Genomic DNA, 14055 nt, shown 5'->3' on the forward strand with positions numbered 1-14055 from the left:
CCTCCTACCTTCCCTGGCTGAATACACATTATCTCTGACCAGATCTGTTCAGCCACTTGTCTCTCCTTCCTTGGGCCTGGGGATTTGTTTCCATTTGCTCAATGCTGTGTACAAGCTGATGGGGCCAAGTGCTGGTTTTTGCATCAGTGGTTCTTTTGAGCAGGTTGCAGGAAGCACCTTGGGCCCCATTTGTCTGCTGGTTGGACTGGGAGATTATTTTCCTCAATGAACCATATTGTCATTAACTTTTCTCCCTCTTGGTGCTCCGCAGCCTCCTCCCCCTTGAGACACCCATCACCCTGCTTTCTCCTCTACCCCAGTACTACCCTTTTCTGTGCTGTGGCTGCCACCTCAGTCTCCACCATCCCAATCCTCATCTGTGATTCCTCCCCCTCCTCCCCAGGCTGCCACTATCTCCTTGACCCTTGGATGCACTGGCAAAACGTGTGACCTGGAGTTCACACCTAATGCTGGCACAGCTTCCCTGCCAAGCTGGCCTCACCAGATACAACTCCCTGATTTCACAGGGCCAGGAAAGCAGCCTGGCTGTCCCCCCAGTTACAAAAATAGACCACAATGTAACACAGCAGTCGGCTCTGTTCAAAGAGGGAAAAGAAAAAGTGTATCCCTGCATCTTCCCATACCTCCCCCAGCTGCATCCAGAAGGTTTAGGGGATGTATTAGGCAGCCGCGCAGCTCTGCTCTTAGTCTATGTTATTCCGTTACGGCGCAGGCAGAGAAAAGAAAGCAGGAGTAATGATGAGCTTCTGCCTGTCGTTTTGCTCACTGCTCAGTTTGACTACAGGGACGTTTCTAGAGGAGGGTGTAGAGAAGAGTGAAGATCACTTTGGTGGGCAGGAAGCCTGGAAGCTGCCTCAGCCTGCCCTGTGGAGCCCACGGGCCCTGCAGGGAGCCACAGGAGTCCCCAGCTCCGAGCTGCTAGCCAGGTGCATCCCTGTCTTTCAGATACAGAGAGACGCAACAGCCCCAATCTGTCGGTGGTGCAGTCTGCCAAGGTTAAACACCAGCTAACCCCGCTCCCAATGACCGCACAAAAGCTTGAGATATTTTATGATGGCCACAACGCTGGCCAGCTGGGTGGACATAGGAGGAGCCACATTTTGCAGCATCACCACAGTCCCCAGCTTGCCTCTCCTCTGGAAAAACAGAGGAGCTGTTTTTCCCTAAGGTGCTGGGAAAGGGAAAGCTGCTGGGGGCAAACCCCCAGGGCAGCACTGTCCTGGGTTCCCCCTTCCCTGTCCAGGGGGGGGAGAGTAATGAGATTTGGGCGGCTGATGAGGGAGGCCCTGCAGGAGATTTCCTTGTACTGGATTCCTGGAAGATGAAGTTAGAAATAGAGGGAGCCTGTCTAAAGGAGAAACTTCACTCCCATTTCTTTCTTTTCCCTGTCACACCCCTTTTCTCCATTCCCTCACACCCCCCAAATCCCGCAGCAATCCTAAGTGTGTTACAGCAGCTGCAGATGGATCGCAGCACTATGTGCTGCCGTGTTTCACGTGCTAAGGCTGTGAATAAGGTATTCTGAAGAAACACAACTCTTCTCTGCTTATTTAACTTTGCTTTCCCCAGATACACATACAGACACTGCAAACTCAGCATCAGGATTCGCACCACCATCGGTCTGTTTACTATTAGGAGAGTTTGGTGTTCACAGAGCAGTCCCACGTGTAAATTTTTCACAATACCTTTCATCTAGTCTGGCTCTGATTTCAGCAGAGGAACCACAGCGTAAACGGGTACTGATCAGGGCACACTCAGAAAAGAAAATGGATTACCTGTGCATAACCTGCCCAGATATTTCAAGGATGTTCTTTAAGGAGAAATAGTTTTTTACCATCCGATATTGCCTTAAAGCGCCTGCAAAGAAATCCCGGCAGGAGAATGTCTCCAAATGCAGAAGGCAGCATGCACCCTTCTCTGTGTCCCAGTTATCATCTTTCCCCTTTGCCACCTACCATCCTAAGGAGCTTTAACTTAAGTCTCCTGGGTGACACATGGGGCGAGAGGATGTGGTGACACGCAGCATCCTCGTCCCCCACTGTGTTCCTTGACTGCCGGCTCCCAGGGAGGCAGGTGGCTCCACACCGCTCTCCGACACCCCCCATGAGGCAGGTACGACACTGACCCTAACTCTGGAAGAACATCAGAAAGGGCCCGGGCATTTTGTTAGAGAAATACCAGCTTCTGCCCTGAGCAGTCCTTGCTAGCTGAAGTTCAACTTAGTCAGGAAGAACTTGCTGCTGCTTCGGAGATAATTAAACCCATCTTCCCTCAGCCCGCTGTTTGTACACGCACAATGATACCATTGTTCAGAGTCATGCAACACATATGCTGACATTAAAGTGTTTAATCTTGTAGTACAGTATTCCATTATTTTTTGGACATCTGTACATGATAGAAAGGGTACGTATTAAGGGATTTGTTGACAAAGAAATGGCTAATGCTGATACATGTGTGGACTGAAAGGATCTTTCCAAGTTGCGTTCAGCAGTAGGGAGAGTGCTCCTTCCCAGGCCCGAAGCCTGGCACGGATGTGACACGCACTGTTGCTATTACCACTTTTCAACTTATAACAAGGAGTCAGTGTTCAGAAGAATTTTGGAAGCTCCCTGCTGGGTTTGTGGCTAGGTGGTCTTGCTGGCAACACCACCTTCATGCTGAAAGCTGAAAAAATGAAGTGATGGCTAAAGGAAGAATATTAACTCCAGAGGGTTTCCCCCCTACTCCCTCCTTCGAAGCAAAAATGCTAACCCCGGATCGCTTTGCAGAGTGAGCACTAAAGAATTTCGAACCCCTCTGTTTCTAACCTCTGGGTTTGGGGATCAGGATTTATGAAGCCTGTTTTTCATCTCATCTGAAATTAATGCATTAGTCCCACTTTTCACCCATGGACGGGGCAGGACTTTGCCCTGCCACACACTGCATTTACCACGTGAGAAATAGTTTATCACCTTCACCTCCCTTTACGCGACTGTAAAATGGGTACATGAGCACTGAGCATCTGGGTGCAGGTTCCCTTCTGCTGATCAGTCCCTTCTGCAAAGGGCAGATGGGAACGAGACCACCAGGACAGGGCTTCAGCAGATGAGCCAGTCCCCCCCCGAATGCCTAGGGGTCCACGGCCTGTGGCTGAAGGACAGACTGTGTTTTTAGAAGTGGCAGGATGGCAGCAGTCCCTGGCGATGGGATGCATTCATGAGTTATAGAAAAGCTACAGACTATCGGTCTAGTAAGCTTATCTCGCAAACCAAAATCAAGGATACGTTTGTTTTTCCTTAGGTTTCTCCAAAAACCTGCAGTGGCTTTTAGGTGAGTTGGAAAACTGCAACTATCCAATGTAAAAAGACCCTCCAAATGCTGTTTTTATCACTCTTTAAAAAAAACCAAAATCCCATCCCACAACCCAGGACATTTGCTCTACTCCACTTATAGGACTCTCAATTTATATTATTTAACTATTTCTTGAAATATTTCTTTACTGCTGCTTCAGCTGCCTAATGTCAGCATGTAAATCTTGTAGCCAAGAGGATGAAGCAAATGAAAACCAATCACAGAACTTCACATTCCCAAATTCTTGCTGTTATAAATTTACTGCCACTGCCCCTGTAACTCTTGCTGTCAAGCACAATGAGAAGGGAAACATGCGCCTGAGCAGACCGTGGCCTGGCATGACATTATTGCAATCTTTATTATACTCCCCCTTTTCCTCAGAAAAATATAAGGACTGACCTTGCACTTCTTGCTCAATCGGGCATCCCGCTGAGCCCAGTAGGCTCTTTCAGCTGCGGAGACCGCTGGATCCTTCCCCTATAATTGGTTTCCTCCTTCTTCAACCTCACTAGCATAAGGAGAAAAGGCCTATATTTCATAAGTGACATGGTTTTATCCACCAATTTAGAGACAAAGAAGCGCAATTTATAGAGGGAACATTTAATGCCTGTTAATTAGAATCCCATCAAGAGGTCTCAAATTTGGCATCCTGAAAATTTACAGCCCAGTTTCACAACTGCTGCAAGCCCAGAGTCCCAAGGGGTGGCCCTGCCCTCCCTCCCACCGTGCTGGGAGGTCCCCAGCCCTCCTGCCACCGCTGCTCTCAGGGCACTGCCAGGAGCCAGCTGAGGATGGGATTCACCTGAAAACTTCTCTGGGAAAGGGAGCAGTATTTTCCAGCTGAATCCATTTCCCAAGGGAGACAGCAGGATGAAGCAGTAGATAGGAGTGGACCTTCCCTTTGAAAGCAGTAACATACGTAGGTTAAAAGTTCTCGTGGACCCCAGGCGGAGCTGGTGGTCCCAGGGCAGCCAGTTTCTAGGAATTTTCTGTGCTCTACAGTGAAATGATGCAGGAGAGTTTCTGAAGTTTTGGCTTGGATCTCTAGGGGTGGTGATGGAGGGAATTGCAGGTAATTTTTCTAGGAAAATTCAAGCAAGGTTTTGTGCAGCTGAGTGATAACAGTGTAACTCAAAGCATCGCCTGCCCTTTTGTGAAAACATGAAGGCTAAAATCCACAGGCTCACTGGACCCCTCAACCAACTCTGAAGAAATAGCGCTCCTTTTCTGCAGCTGTCAGAGGCAAAGCAGATCAAGACTTTCCTACCCACTGAACTCACCTACATGACTTCTTCAGTCCCTGGGGCCGGCACAGGTAGACTCTGAAAACCTGTTAGACCTTGGTAGGGGTTTTTTTGGCATCCAAATCTCTGAGGGGTTTCGCAGGCTCTGCAGCCGAGTCTCCTGCCTGGCCAAGAGGCTGAGGCGAGGGGGTGTTGTCTTTTGGAATCTATTTTCTTTTGACTTATCTTTCAGTCTCAGGAATTCAGGACCTTTAATCTATTTGAGATTAAAGTCCTTTACAAATCCCTTCTGGCCTTTTTTGGGAGTAAAGAAGTTACAGACACCCTACTGCACATTCCTTTTGGTGCTTTCTTCATTGTAAATGAGAAACAAGTAGCACCCTAATTGTTTTGAGCACTACAGTGAATGAGGCAACTATTCTTAAAGTGCCTTATAAAAACAATTAACATATTATCAGGTGAAAGTGTTAACAAGAAAATTTAAGTTTTTACTTGTTTAAATATTCAAAGTATATTCCAAGTGCATTACCCAAACGTGCCAGGGAGGAGGAGGTATGGAATTACTGAAGCTTTCCCAGTTTGGCAGCCTGAGCACAGAATCTATTCATCTGGTGTTTACTTTACTTGTGAAAAAGAGATTTTTTACATCTTCAGAAAACAAAAGCATAAAAATACTTAGGTAGGTAGATTGCCAAAAGTAAAGCCTCCCATGAAATCTACTGAAATTAGTGGAAATATTTCTGTTGACTTCCCTGGGGTTTGGATTAGCTCTTTAGCACTTCTGTAATACTTATTTTTTAACACAGTCATTCTTGGAAAATTACTGCTGTGATTCACTGGCTCTTTGCTTGACACATGGAGTTAGTGATTGACATTGTGCTACTGCGCTCAGTACTAAGGCTAAAACAGTATGGTTTCCTTGGTATGCGTAGAGAGAAATAATAACTACTGCAAGCCATGTCTCAATGTAATCTTTGCTGTCATGTATCCTTGCCTGCCATCAAGCCGTAGTACAAAAACCAGTGGTCCAACCAGTTTACAGAATTAGCTGAGGTTGGCTTTTCACTTACCGGTAGCGATTTACAAAGTAGCTGAAAATAGTCAGGGTTCTTATTTCTAGTCTCAACATATTTTATTGTGAAAACAACCAAACACGGGATCAGTTCAAGTTTCCCAGCTTTATGCTGATGTGCGATGATTTGCTTTAGAAGTTTGGGAACCTGGGGTGTGAAACCAGGATCACAAGACTTTCTGTCCAACATTATTTTTCTGGTACTGGTTTCAACTGCATTGCTACGAGTTCTAGCTGTAACTACACTTTTTTGTCCCTGCATCTTAATGTTTTCAAGTTCTGTATCTGAAAAGAGTACACTTTAGGATACGTCCAAACAAGTCCCAGGGATTTGTTGACATTTTATCTCCAGCTTTCCCATATTTTTGGATCTGATACCTGGCTACTTCACATCTGTATCCATCATGTTTTCTTTTAACCGTCCCCGTTGTTGCACAACTATGCTGTCCTGCCTCCTCTTGCATCACCACAACGCCACAACAGAGTGGGTTTGGAGAGACAAAAGACTTCAGAGAGATCAGAGCCCTATCTCTATCAGATAGATGAGTGCAGTCTGTGCAGCATTCAGATTGTAGACAGATAGTCAAGGCCAGACGTTCAAAGATGCTGAGCTTACTTGCATATTTGCAACAGAGGTGTGGCAAATTTACTGATAACCACTAACCTAAGATATGTGTTTGTTTTGGTTGGATCACCTTAATTGTCCTTAATTGTCCTGCACACTTTTATGCATTTTCTCATGAATGTGTTGTCTGCCTCCATGCTACAGCTTTCAAGTCCCATCATTTCGACCTTTTCTTTCCCAAAGGACCATGCCAAAGGGAGTGTCTGATGATCCCCACCTACCATAGCTACAACTAACTGCCACACTGCTCACCCTGCCAAGAGTTATTTTGCACCAGCAGATTTTGTGCCATGTGTTAAACTAGGTCATAATGTGTCTACACTGGTTGTGCCTCCAAAATGCGATAGCACTTCTAGAAATGAGGAGAGGCACGCATTTACACATGCGTCACCTGTGATGAGTGACTTTGCATTCTTTCTTTAGGAGAGGAAATCCACTGTTTTCCCACAGCTAAGGCACACAGTCTGTTTCACAGCAGAATTATTTTTCAAGGGTGTTCTTCCTTTTCATATTTTACAACCTTTGATTGCACATCCAGAGCTTTGGCTTCCTCTCCAAGCAGCTGCCTTGCCAAGGCATTTGAATTGTGACAGTTTCTGAGCTGGAATTTCCAATGTTTGAAATTAGGAACTGGGCTAAAACCATTCACCAAAAGCCTTTGGGTTGTAGCGATTTGTAAGAACTATGAACCCAGGACAAACATGAGTTCTTCAGGCAGAAGAGCTATTAAGTATATATACTATAAGTTTACCCAGCAAACATTCATATGGCTTGATGACTTTTAAGGGAGCACTTAACACATAATGGCTGACAAGCAGCTGAGATTAAATCCTTCAAGAATGACCAAAAGGTTCTCATTATGGTGTGTTGTGTCAATAGGGATCATGGATTTTATCGATCTAATGGAGAAACTACAGTCGTAGTCAAACAGCTGTTGCAACTCTCTTGAGTGTTTCAGTGAACACTTAAAATACCCCTCCTCCCCCCCGGCTTTTTTAAAATTTTTTTTAAAACATCCTCTCTCCCCACCCCCCACTGTTCAAACTCCTCGGGTAATTAATTGGAAATGACCCAGTTGCAGTATTGTTAAAGGTCTAACACCCATCAAACCCAGGAAACTGGGACTTGTTGAGCGCTCCCCTGCTTACCCCGTGCTGTTGTGCTGAAGGTATTACTGGGGTCTACAAAAAGTGCACGATCATATATACTTTGCCATATGTTCACAAATACCAACGCACAGCAGCATGAATTAAGGATAGGATTTCAGCCTTCATTATGAAGAGTCTTGCTTTTATGAGTTCAAGTCAGACCCTTGACGTTATTTTAACATAGATTTTGGTGTTTAATTATGTAATAAGATTTACTGCAGTCATCTAACAGATGTTGATTCAGGGTCAGTGTTTCTCATAAATTAGTTCTGAAAGGATTTGTTACTTCTGGGTCACCAGATAGGTCCAGAGTGCAAAGAAAAAGGGGAAAAACAATAAACACTGAGTTGAAGGGTTTCTTGGGATTCTTTCTTCAGTTACATATCCACATATTTTCATGATCTTAATGACTATAGCCACAGGAATGTTTGCTTTAACACTAAAGATGGCTCAGCCCAAAAACCTATATCCAAACATCTGCAAAGCATGGGAAAGTTCAAACTTCGGGGCTCTTTATTTTATGACCCTGGCCGCTAATTTTTCATACTAATATGACACATTTTTTCTAGGGCTCTGCAGTGGGAATCGCAGTGAACTCTAGCAGCACCCGAAAAAGTTTCATCTTCATGTGTTTGTTGTCAGACTCTGTGTATGAAGTGCAGCTAAAGACCGGTGTTGGCTGATGTAGTTGTCATCACCTACGTACACTGAAAAGGTGCACCCACCTTCCTTTGAAAATTCAGCCTTCCCATGTCTTTGGAAGCAAATCGTATCGGTACATCTTACTGCTAGACCTCTCTATAATACACCCCACTGGTGATGTTATCTGCAATATAACTAAAACCACACAACATTATATTCATTCTTCTATAGTTGTGGTTAAAGGAGCTATTCCATATTAAAATATTTTTTCCTCCCCTCTATAATTTAGGCACAGACAAATTCCTTTGAGACTGAAATCATACTCTTCGTATTTTATTCTGCTGAGAATACTTTGGAGGAAAGGGATTGAGGCACATTTAATATTGTTGCTAGCACTTAGAGGGCAGTTTTAGCCTGCCAACTGTTTTACAAACACTGGTGAATATCCACGATATTCCCCCCACTTCAGAGCATGAGGGACTGAGTGATCTTCCTGGGGCTCTACCAGATGTTATAGCTAGAGGTGCAACTCTAGCTTTGTTCATTCAGTGCAGGCTAAGACTGCTCGCTTAACCTATAAAACCATTTGCTGAACTTAATCGCCTTTGTCTTGGAAAGTTGAGGGGTTTCATACCTGAAAAGCTCCTCTAAGATGAATCCCAGCTATTAGTAAGAGCTCTGAAGTAGTTCCCTGAATGGCAATCACACAGTGGCAAACCCCGAGCCCGGGACTCCTTGCAGCAGCAGCGTGTGAGGGGAGGAAGAGCCCGTGGCCAAGCTGCTGAACCCCAGCCAGCAAAGCAGCGCTGAACCTGCTCCATGTGAGCACTTGGACACAGCCCGGTTCCCAGTGGCTCCCCACGCTCCGTCCCCCCACAGGGGAGTGCTGATATACATTTGTACCATGTAGCGCTGTAAATTTAAATAGCATTTTCCAGACTTGGGCTTGAAACTCCTCTTTTTCAGGAGTAATTCCATTTAAGTCAATGGATTTACACAATGGATTTACTGCTGCCAGAAGAGAATCAGGCCTGTAGAAAGACATACAAACTTTGCCAAGAAAATCTCAGAGCTAACTACTTGAATTGTGCAGTCGAGCTGCAGGGAGGTCAAGTGGACACACGACGGGGCTGGGACATATGGGAAGTCCCTGGTTCAAACCTCAGCTTTTAAAATGTCATGGGGTATGACCTCTGGCAAGTCAGTTCATCCCTTATATCTCCGTTTCTCCATGTTCCTTTGTCCGACCTGTCTATTTAATTTGGAATTTGTTCATGTGCTGGGATGGGGCACTGACACCTCACCTCCCCCTTGCTGGAGGACAGTCTCAAAATCTTTGTTTTCTCACAACAGTGACCCTCAGCTTCAATATCCACAAGCAGCGTTACGCCAGACCATCAGCTGTCCATCAGAATAACAGCAGATCTGTCACTCGGTGGGATAACGCACTGTCCCAACACTATCTTGGGAGGACCCTGGCACTTCTTGTTATTTCACGGTCATGGCTGGGAGGTGGAAGAAGGTCCTTGCTTCGCACATTTGCTTCACAGCCCTGGCCGCTAAAGATGCTTTAAAATGAAATCTTAAATCCTTCAAAGCGGGGCTCTGGATCTGTGATGAATTCAGCTGGCACCGAATGCGGGTCACCAGCATGAAAAGCCTCAAGGACTGGGATGTGTGTATATATGTGTGTGCGGGTATGCGTGCGCCTGTGCGATTTTCAGAAGCAAGAGTGAGGCCAAGAACCAGCACTCCTGAAAAGCCCCATCTGTTTCTTTCAGCTCCTTCCCACAGCAGCTTGGTCGTTATCGGTGGCAAATGTCCAGAGCCACTTGTCAAGCACGAAGCTGCCAAAAATCATTAAAACACAACGGTCACCCACACCCTGTACCAGCCAGCTGTAAAACTGTTGCAAAGAGAGTCTGATAAACACATATATGCTTATAATAGCCCAGATAGAGTCATATATTTCCTACGTGCTTAAATGAACCCAACAACAGCATGAGATGCTGCAATCAGATATTCTTGCCCTTTTCTGTTGTGGCAACTCGCAAGCTTGTTTGATGGTGAGGGGAAAGGGAACAAAGCAGGTGGCTAATGGGCTGTTTTTCTGTTTCAGTGGAGCATGACAGAGAGTTTCACCATCAGCGCTGCCACTACCGAGAGTTCAGGTTTGATCTCTCCAGAATCCCAGAGGGGGAAGCGGTGACGGCTGCTGAATTCAGGATATATAAGGATTACATCCGCGAACGCTTCGATAATGAAACGTTCCAGATTAGTGTCTACCAGGTACTGCAGGAGCACCCGGGAAGGTGAGTGACCCCACAGGGAAATCCCAATGAAAGAGCAAGCACAGTGTGTTCCTTCGGAGAGTTACGTCCTATTCTTTTAGAAATATCAGTGCCATCGGCAAAACTTTCTGAAGAGCTGGGTTTAGGCAGCGAAATCTCAGTCGATGCAGATGCAGTGGGCACGTAGCTGCCATGTGTGGTCAGCCACTGAGGGCAAGGGTAGAAGGTGCCCCGTGAGCCCCTGCGTGTCCCCAGCAGCGTCCCCAGCGCTGTCTCTGGGAGCACTCGGTAGCCAAGGAGCCAACAAGCCTGGCCGTGTGCTAGTGCAGGAAAAGATCGTAAACGCAGAGTATTTCAAGATTTCTGGAAGACCTACCCTCTTCCTCCTGCTGCTTATGGATCCTGAGGTGGCAAAACCACATCCAAATGCTTCCTTTCTAATTGCAGCTTAATTACTAGCCTTTATTACCGAAGGCGTTCAAGATCCCTAATTAACAAAGACAGATGACACCATGCTTTTTATATTGACTGATTGTTTTGTGTGTGCAAAACTACAAGATGAGCTATTAAATCCATTCCAAGCAATTATTAATGTATGCCAAGCTCCCTGACAAATCCTCCAGGGAACTTGAATAAGAACATATGTTCAATTTTCTCATCTGTTTTTAGTTCCAATTAATCAGCAATCCCAAACCATTTATCAAAGGCACTTAGTTTCATTTGCGCATATTTCTTCTGCATACAAATCCTACCAAATGTGAGACTGCATTTATTTACATGAAAAGTATTTACAGTCACATGCTAGTTAGAAGTTATTCTTTAGGACTACTAAATATGGGGTAATAATAGTACAGGCCTAATTTAGCCTTATGAAAAAAGAAACACTAGGGATTTAAAGAGGGGAAAGTCCAAAAGGGTAAGAAAAAAATAGTGTAATCAGGACTCTGGCTTTATATTTTTATAAGAGCTAATAAAAACGCAGAAAAAAAAATTGATATATGACAGGAAACCTTATCAACGTTTTTAAATGGTGAGAATTTCTACCAGCTTTGCTGTATGGTAAAAGTATATAACCACTGGTGTGTTTTCTTCCACATACAAAATTCTAATTTTATGGCTTAAAAAGTCATGGTTCTCTTGGCATTTTTCATGACACAATTATTTGCAGGGTTTGGGGACTATGCTAATATTAACCTATTTCTATCAAAAAATCATAATTCAAACTATACATTTTTACCAGGCTTTCTGAAAGGAGAAGACAATGACCCGTAGGACCCATTAGATGCCTGCTTACCATAAGCATTTAAGTTTATTCCATTTTAGGCCGTTCCAGAGATAGAAGCCTCCCTTTGCTGTATTTCTTAAAGAGGTTATTTAGGTACAAGCCTGCAGGGATGACTTTTCATTCTTGGGAAGAGCAGAAACAAGAGATGTGTTGGCAGATGAAGAGGCCTTAACAAGTGTGCCAGGGCATTAGGGGATTACCAGAGACCTGTTCTTGAAGGAAATGTCCTTCTTCATCAGATGCCAGGGAAGTTCTCCTTCAGATCCTGATGAGTGAGGTGGGCACTCACGAGGAATCTTACCGACAGTGTTAGGATGACATTTACTACCTCAATTTTAAGATGATACATCCACAGATTTGTTAAAACTATGCTTAGAGAGGGCTGCAAGGCACCCACTGGGGATGGTTATGTGTGGAGCAGCAAGTGTTTCTGCAAACTGTCCCCTTCAAAAATTCTTATTGCTAAAGGAAAAAAACGTATGCAAAGGGCAGGCGTATACATGAACCACTGACTGGAAGAGGTGAGGAATCTTCCTAATTATACAGATGTTCCAGCTACAAGATTAGATGCAATTTTACTGCATCATATTCACCACAGGAACACTTTTTTAAAATGAGTGTTCGTGCATATTCACCCTTTGCATACATTTTGGCACAGGCAATGGTGAGTTTTGAACAGTTTGTTCTGAAAAAATATTCATGTTGGTTTGGATTGACCAAAGGTAAAAATATTGTCCCTAACATTTGTCAAAATATTTGCTCTTTTTCTGCATTTTTCCACTGACATTTTCCAACCGGCTCTGTCACAGCCCAGTCATCCAAGTCAGTGTGTCATTGGGCAAGTGGAGAAAGAAAACAAACTCTCTCCAATGTTGATCAAAAAACACCCATTCACTTTGATGCTTCCTTGGCTGTTTGTCTCATCCTGAGCAGGCTGGAAAGTCAGACCCATCTGACGTTGCTAGCAACAAGAGCAAAACAAAGCCAAAGCCTTCCCCCCACGCAGGCAAGAAAACCTTTGCTAGCGTTTAGCTCTGTAGATTCCTCTCCCTAGAGCACGGCAGGTAAAACGGCCAACAAAAACCCAAGTGGCTTTCCCTCTCCCTCTGCTCTTATGATGATAGAAGAGCAGTGGGATCTCCCAGGAGACTGCTGGAATTGCCTTTCGGGAGCTGAAACACCAGGTATTCTCCTGGCACCTCCTGTTTAAGCGACCCAAGGCACAGGAGCTCAGTGCTGGGCTCTCCAGAGGCAGCTGCAGCATCGTCCCTGCCCCATAACGCAGCAGCGCACAGCAGGTATGGGGACAGCTTCTAGGGACACAAAACCAGGCCGGTATCAGCTGAAAAGCCCAAGTTGAGGCTAACTGGAGATTTTTTTCCTTCAAGGGTGAAGAGACCATTGGATATGCTGAAGGCTTGATTTTCAGTTAAACCTCAGATGAGTCTCCAGTTTGGAGGGTGTGATGGTGTGCCCTCAGTTCAAATAAACCATAAGTACGAGCAGTTCAACAATTAATGACTTGCTTTACGAGTTCAGACAGGTTGGCAGGTATCTAAGCAGCAACATCTCTTGTCTGCACCTTATTGTCGGTGAAAGACACAGGCATAGGTCTTTCCAGACAAACAGCTGCACCCACAGCAGACTATTTCTGAAACCCTGCCCCTCAATAGTACGGACATTTGAACACTGGGTGGGAGCTCCCCTCCATCCGCCTGCTCAGTCGTGGGCAGACGGACACCCAACCACCCTGGCAGTCAAGATGAGAGCCCAGCTCCGTCCTCTCTAGCAGAGGGGATGCCACTCCGGGCTTTGACTAATAGAAATTATATCTCTGTCAAACTGAAGATATTACAGAAACCAGAAATAAATGATAAAATATTCTTTCTGGCCTTCCCAAATCTATGAATTCATTGCAAGGTAAGCTTCTCAACGTCTCCTTTACAAAAAGGCACGTACAGCATTCTTTAGGCACAAAGCACCAGTTATTCACTTTAAGCAAACAAGTACATTCATGAACAAAAATGTTCCTAATATCATAAACACCGTGAAAACAGTTGATGTTTTGACTAATATAACATGTCTCAAAGCTTTTGTGCGCATAACTTAAAGTCCGGTGACTCATGTCCAACTTCTGTTTGGTCTTCATGGTTCCCTCACCCACAAGCCTGGGAGTTTTATAAAGCCAGGAGCGGCTTGAGAAGGGTCCTGAGCGGCAGGACATCACATCCCTGTTTGTGGTCACAAACCCTGCTAGTGGGAACTAAAGGTTGCCATCAGGGAGCTGGGTGCTGCTCAAGCCTCCGTCTCCTCCCTCCTGGGTGCTGTGGGAAAGCAAAGCCAATTCCAGCACGAGGGAGCGCACATCACAGGGCACAGGGTTGGCTACAAGGTGTT

The 14055-nt window shown here is 45.1% G+C and overlaps 1 protein-coding gene across 1 annotated transcript in view; it reads left to right on the plus strand.

Moving 5' to 3' along the window:
- BMP7 (bone morphogenetic protein 7) overlaps positions 1–14055 on the plus strand; it is a 45060-nt gene that overhangs the window by 14562 nt on the left and 16443 nt on the right. The window contains exon 2 of the mRNA XM_074157049.1: positions 10202–10394. Within this exon, the coding sequence (XP_074013150.1) occupies positions 10202–10394 (193 nt within the window). The remainder of the gene's footprint in view (positions 1–10201; positions 10395–14055) is intronic.

This window comes from Numenius arquata, chromosome 12 (assembly GCF_964106895.1).
Source record: "Numenius arquata chromosome 12, bNumArq3.hap1.1, whole genome shotgun sequence".
Taxonomy (NCBI): Eukaryota; Metazoa; Chordata; class Aves; order Charadriiformes; family Scolopacidae; genus Numenius; species Numenius arquata.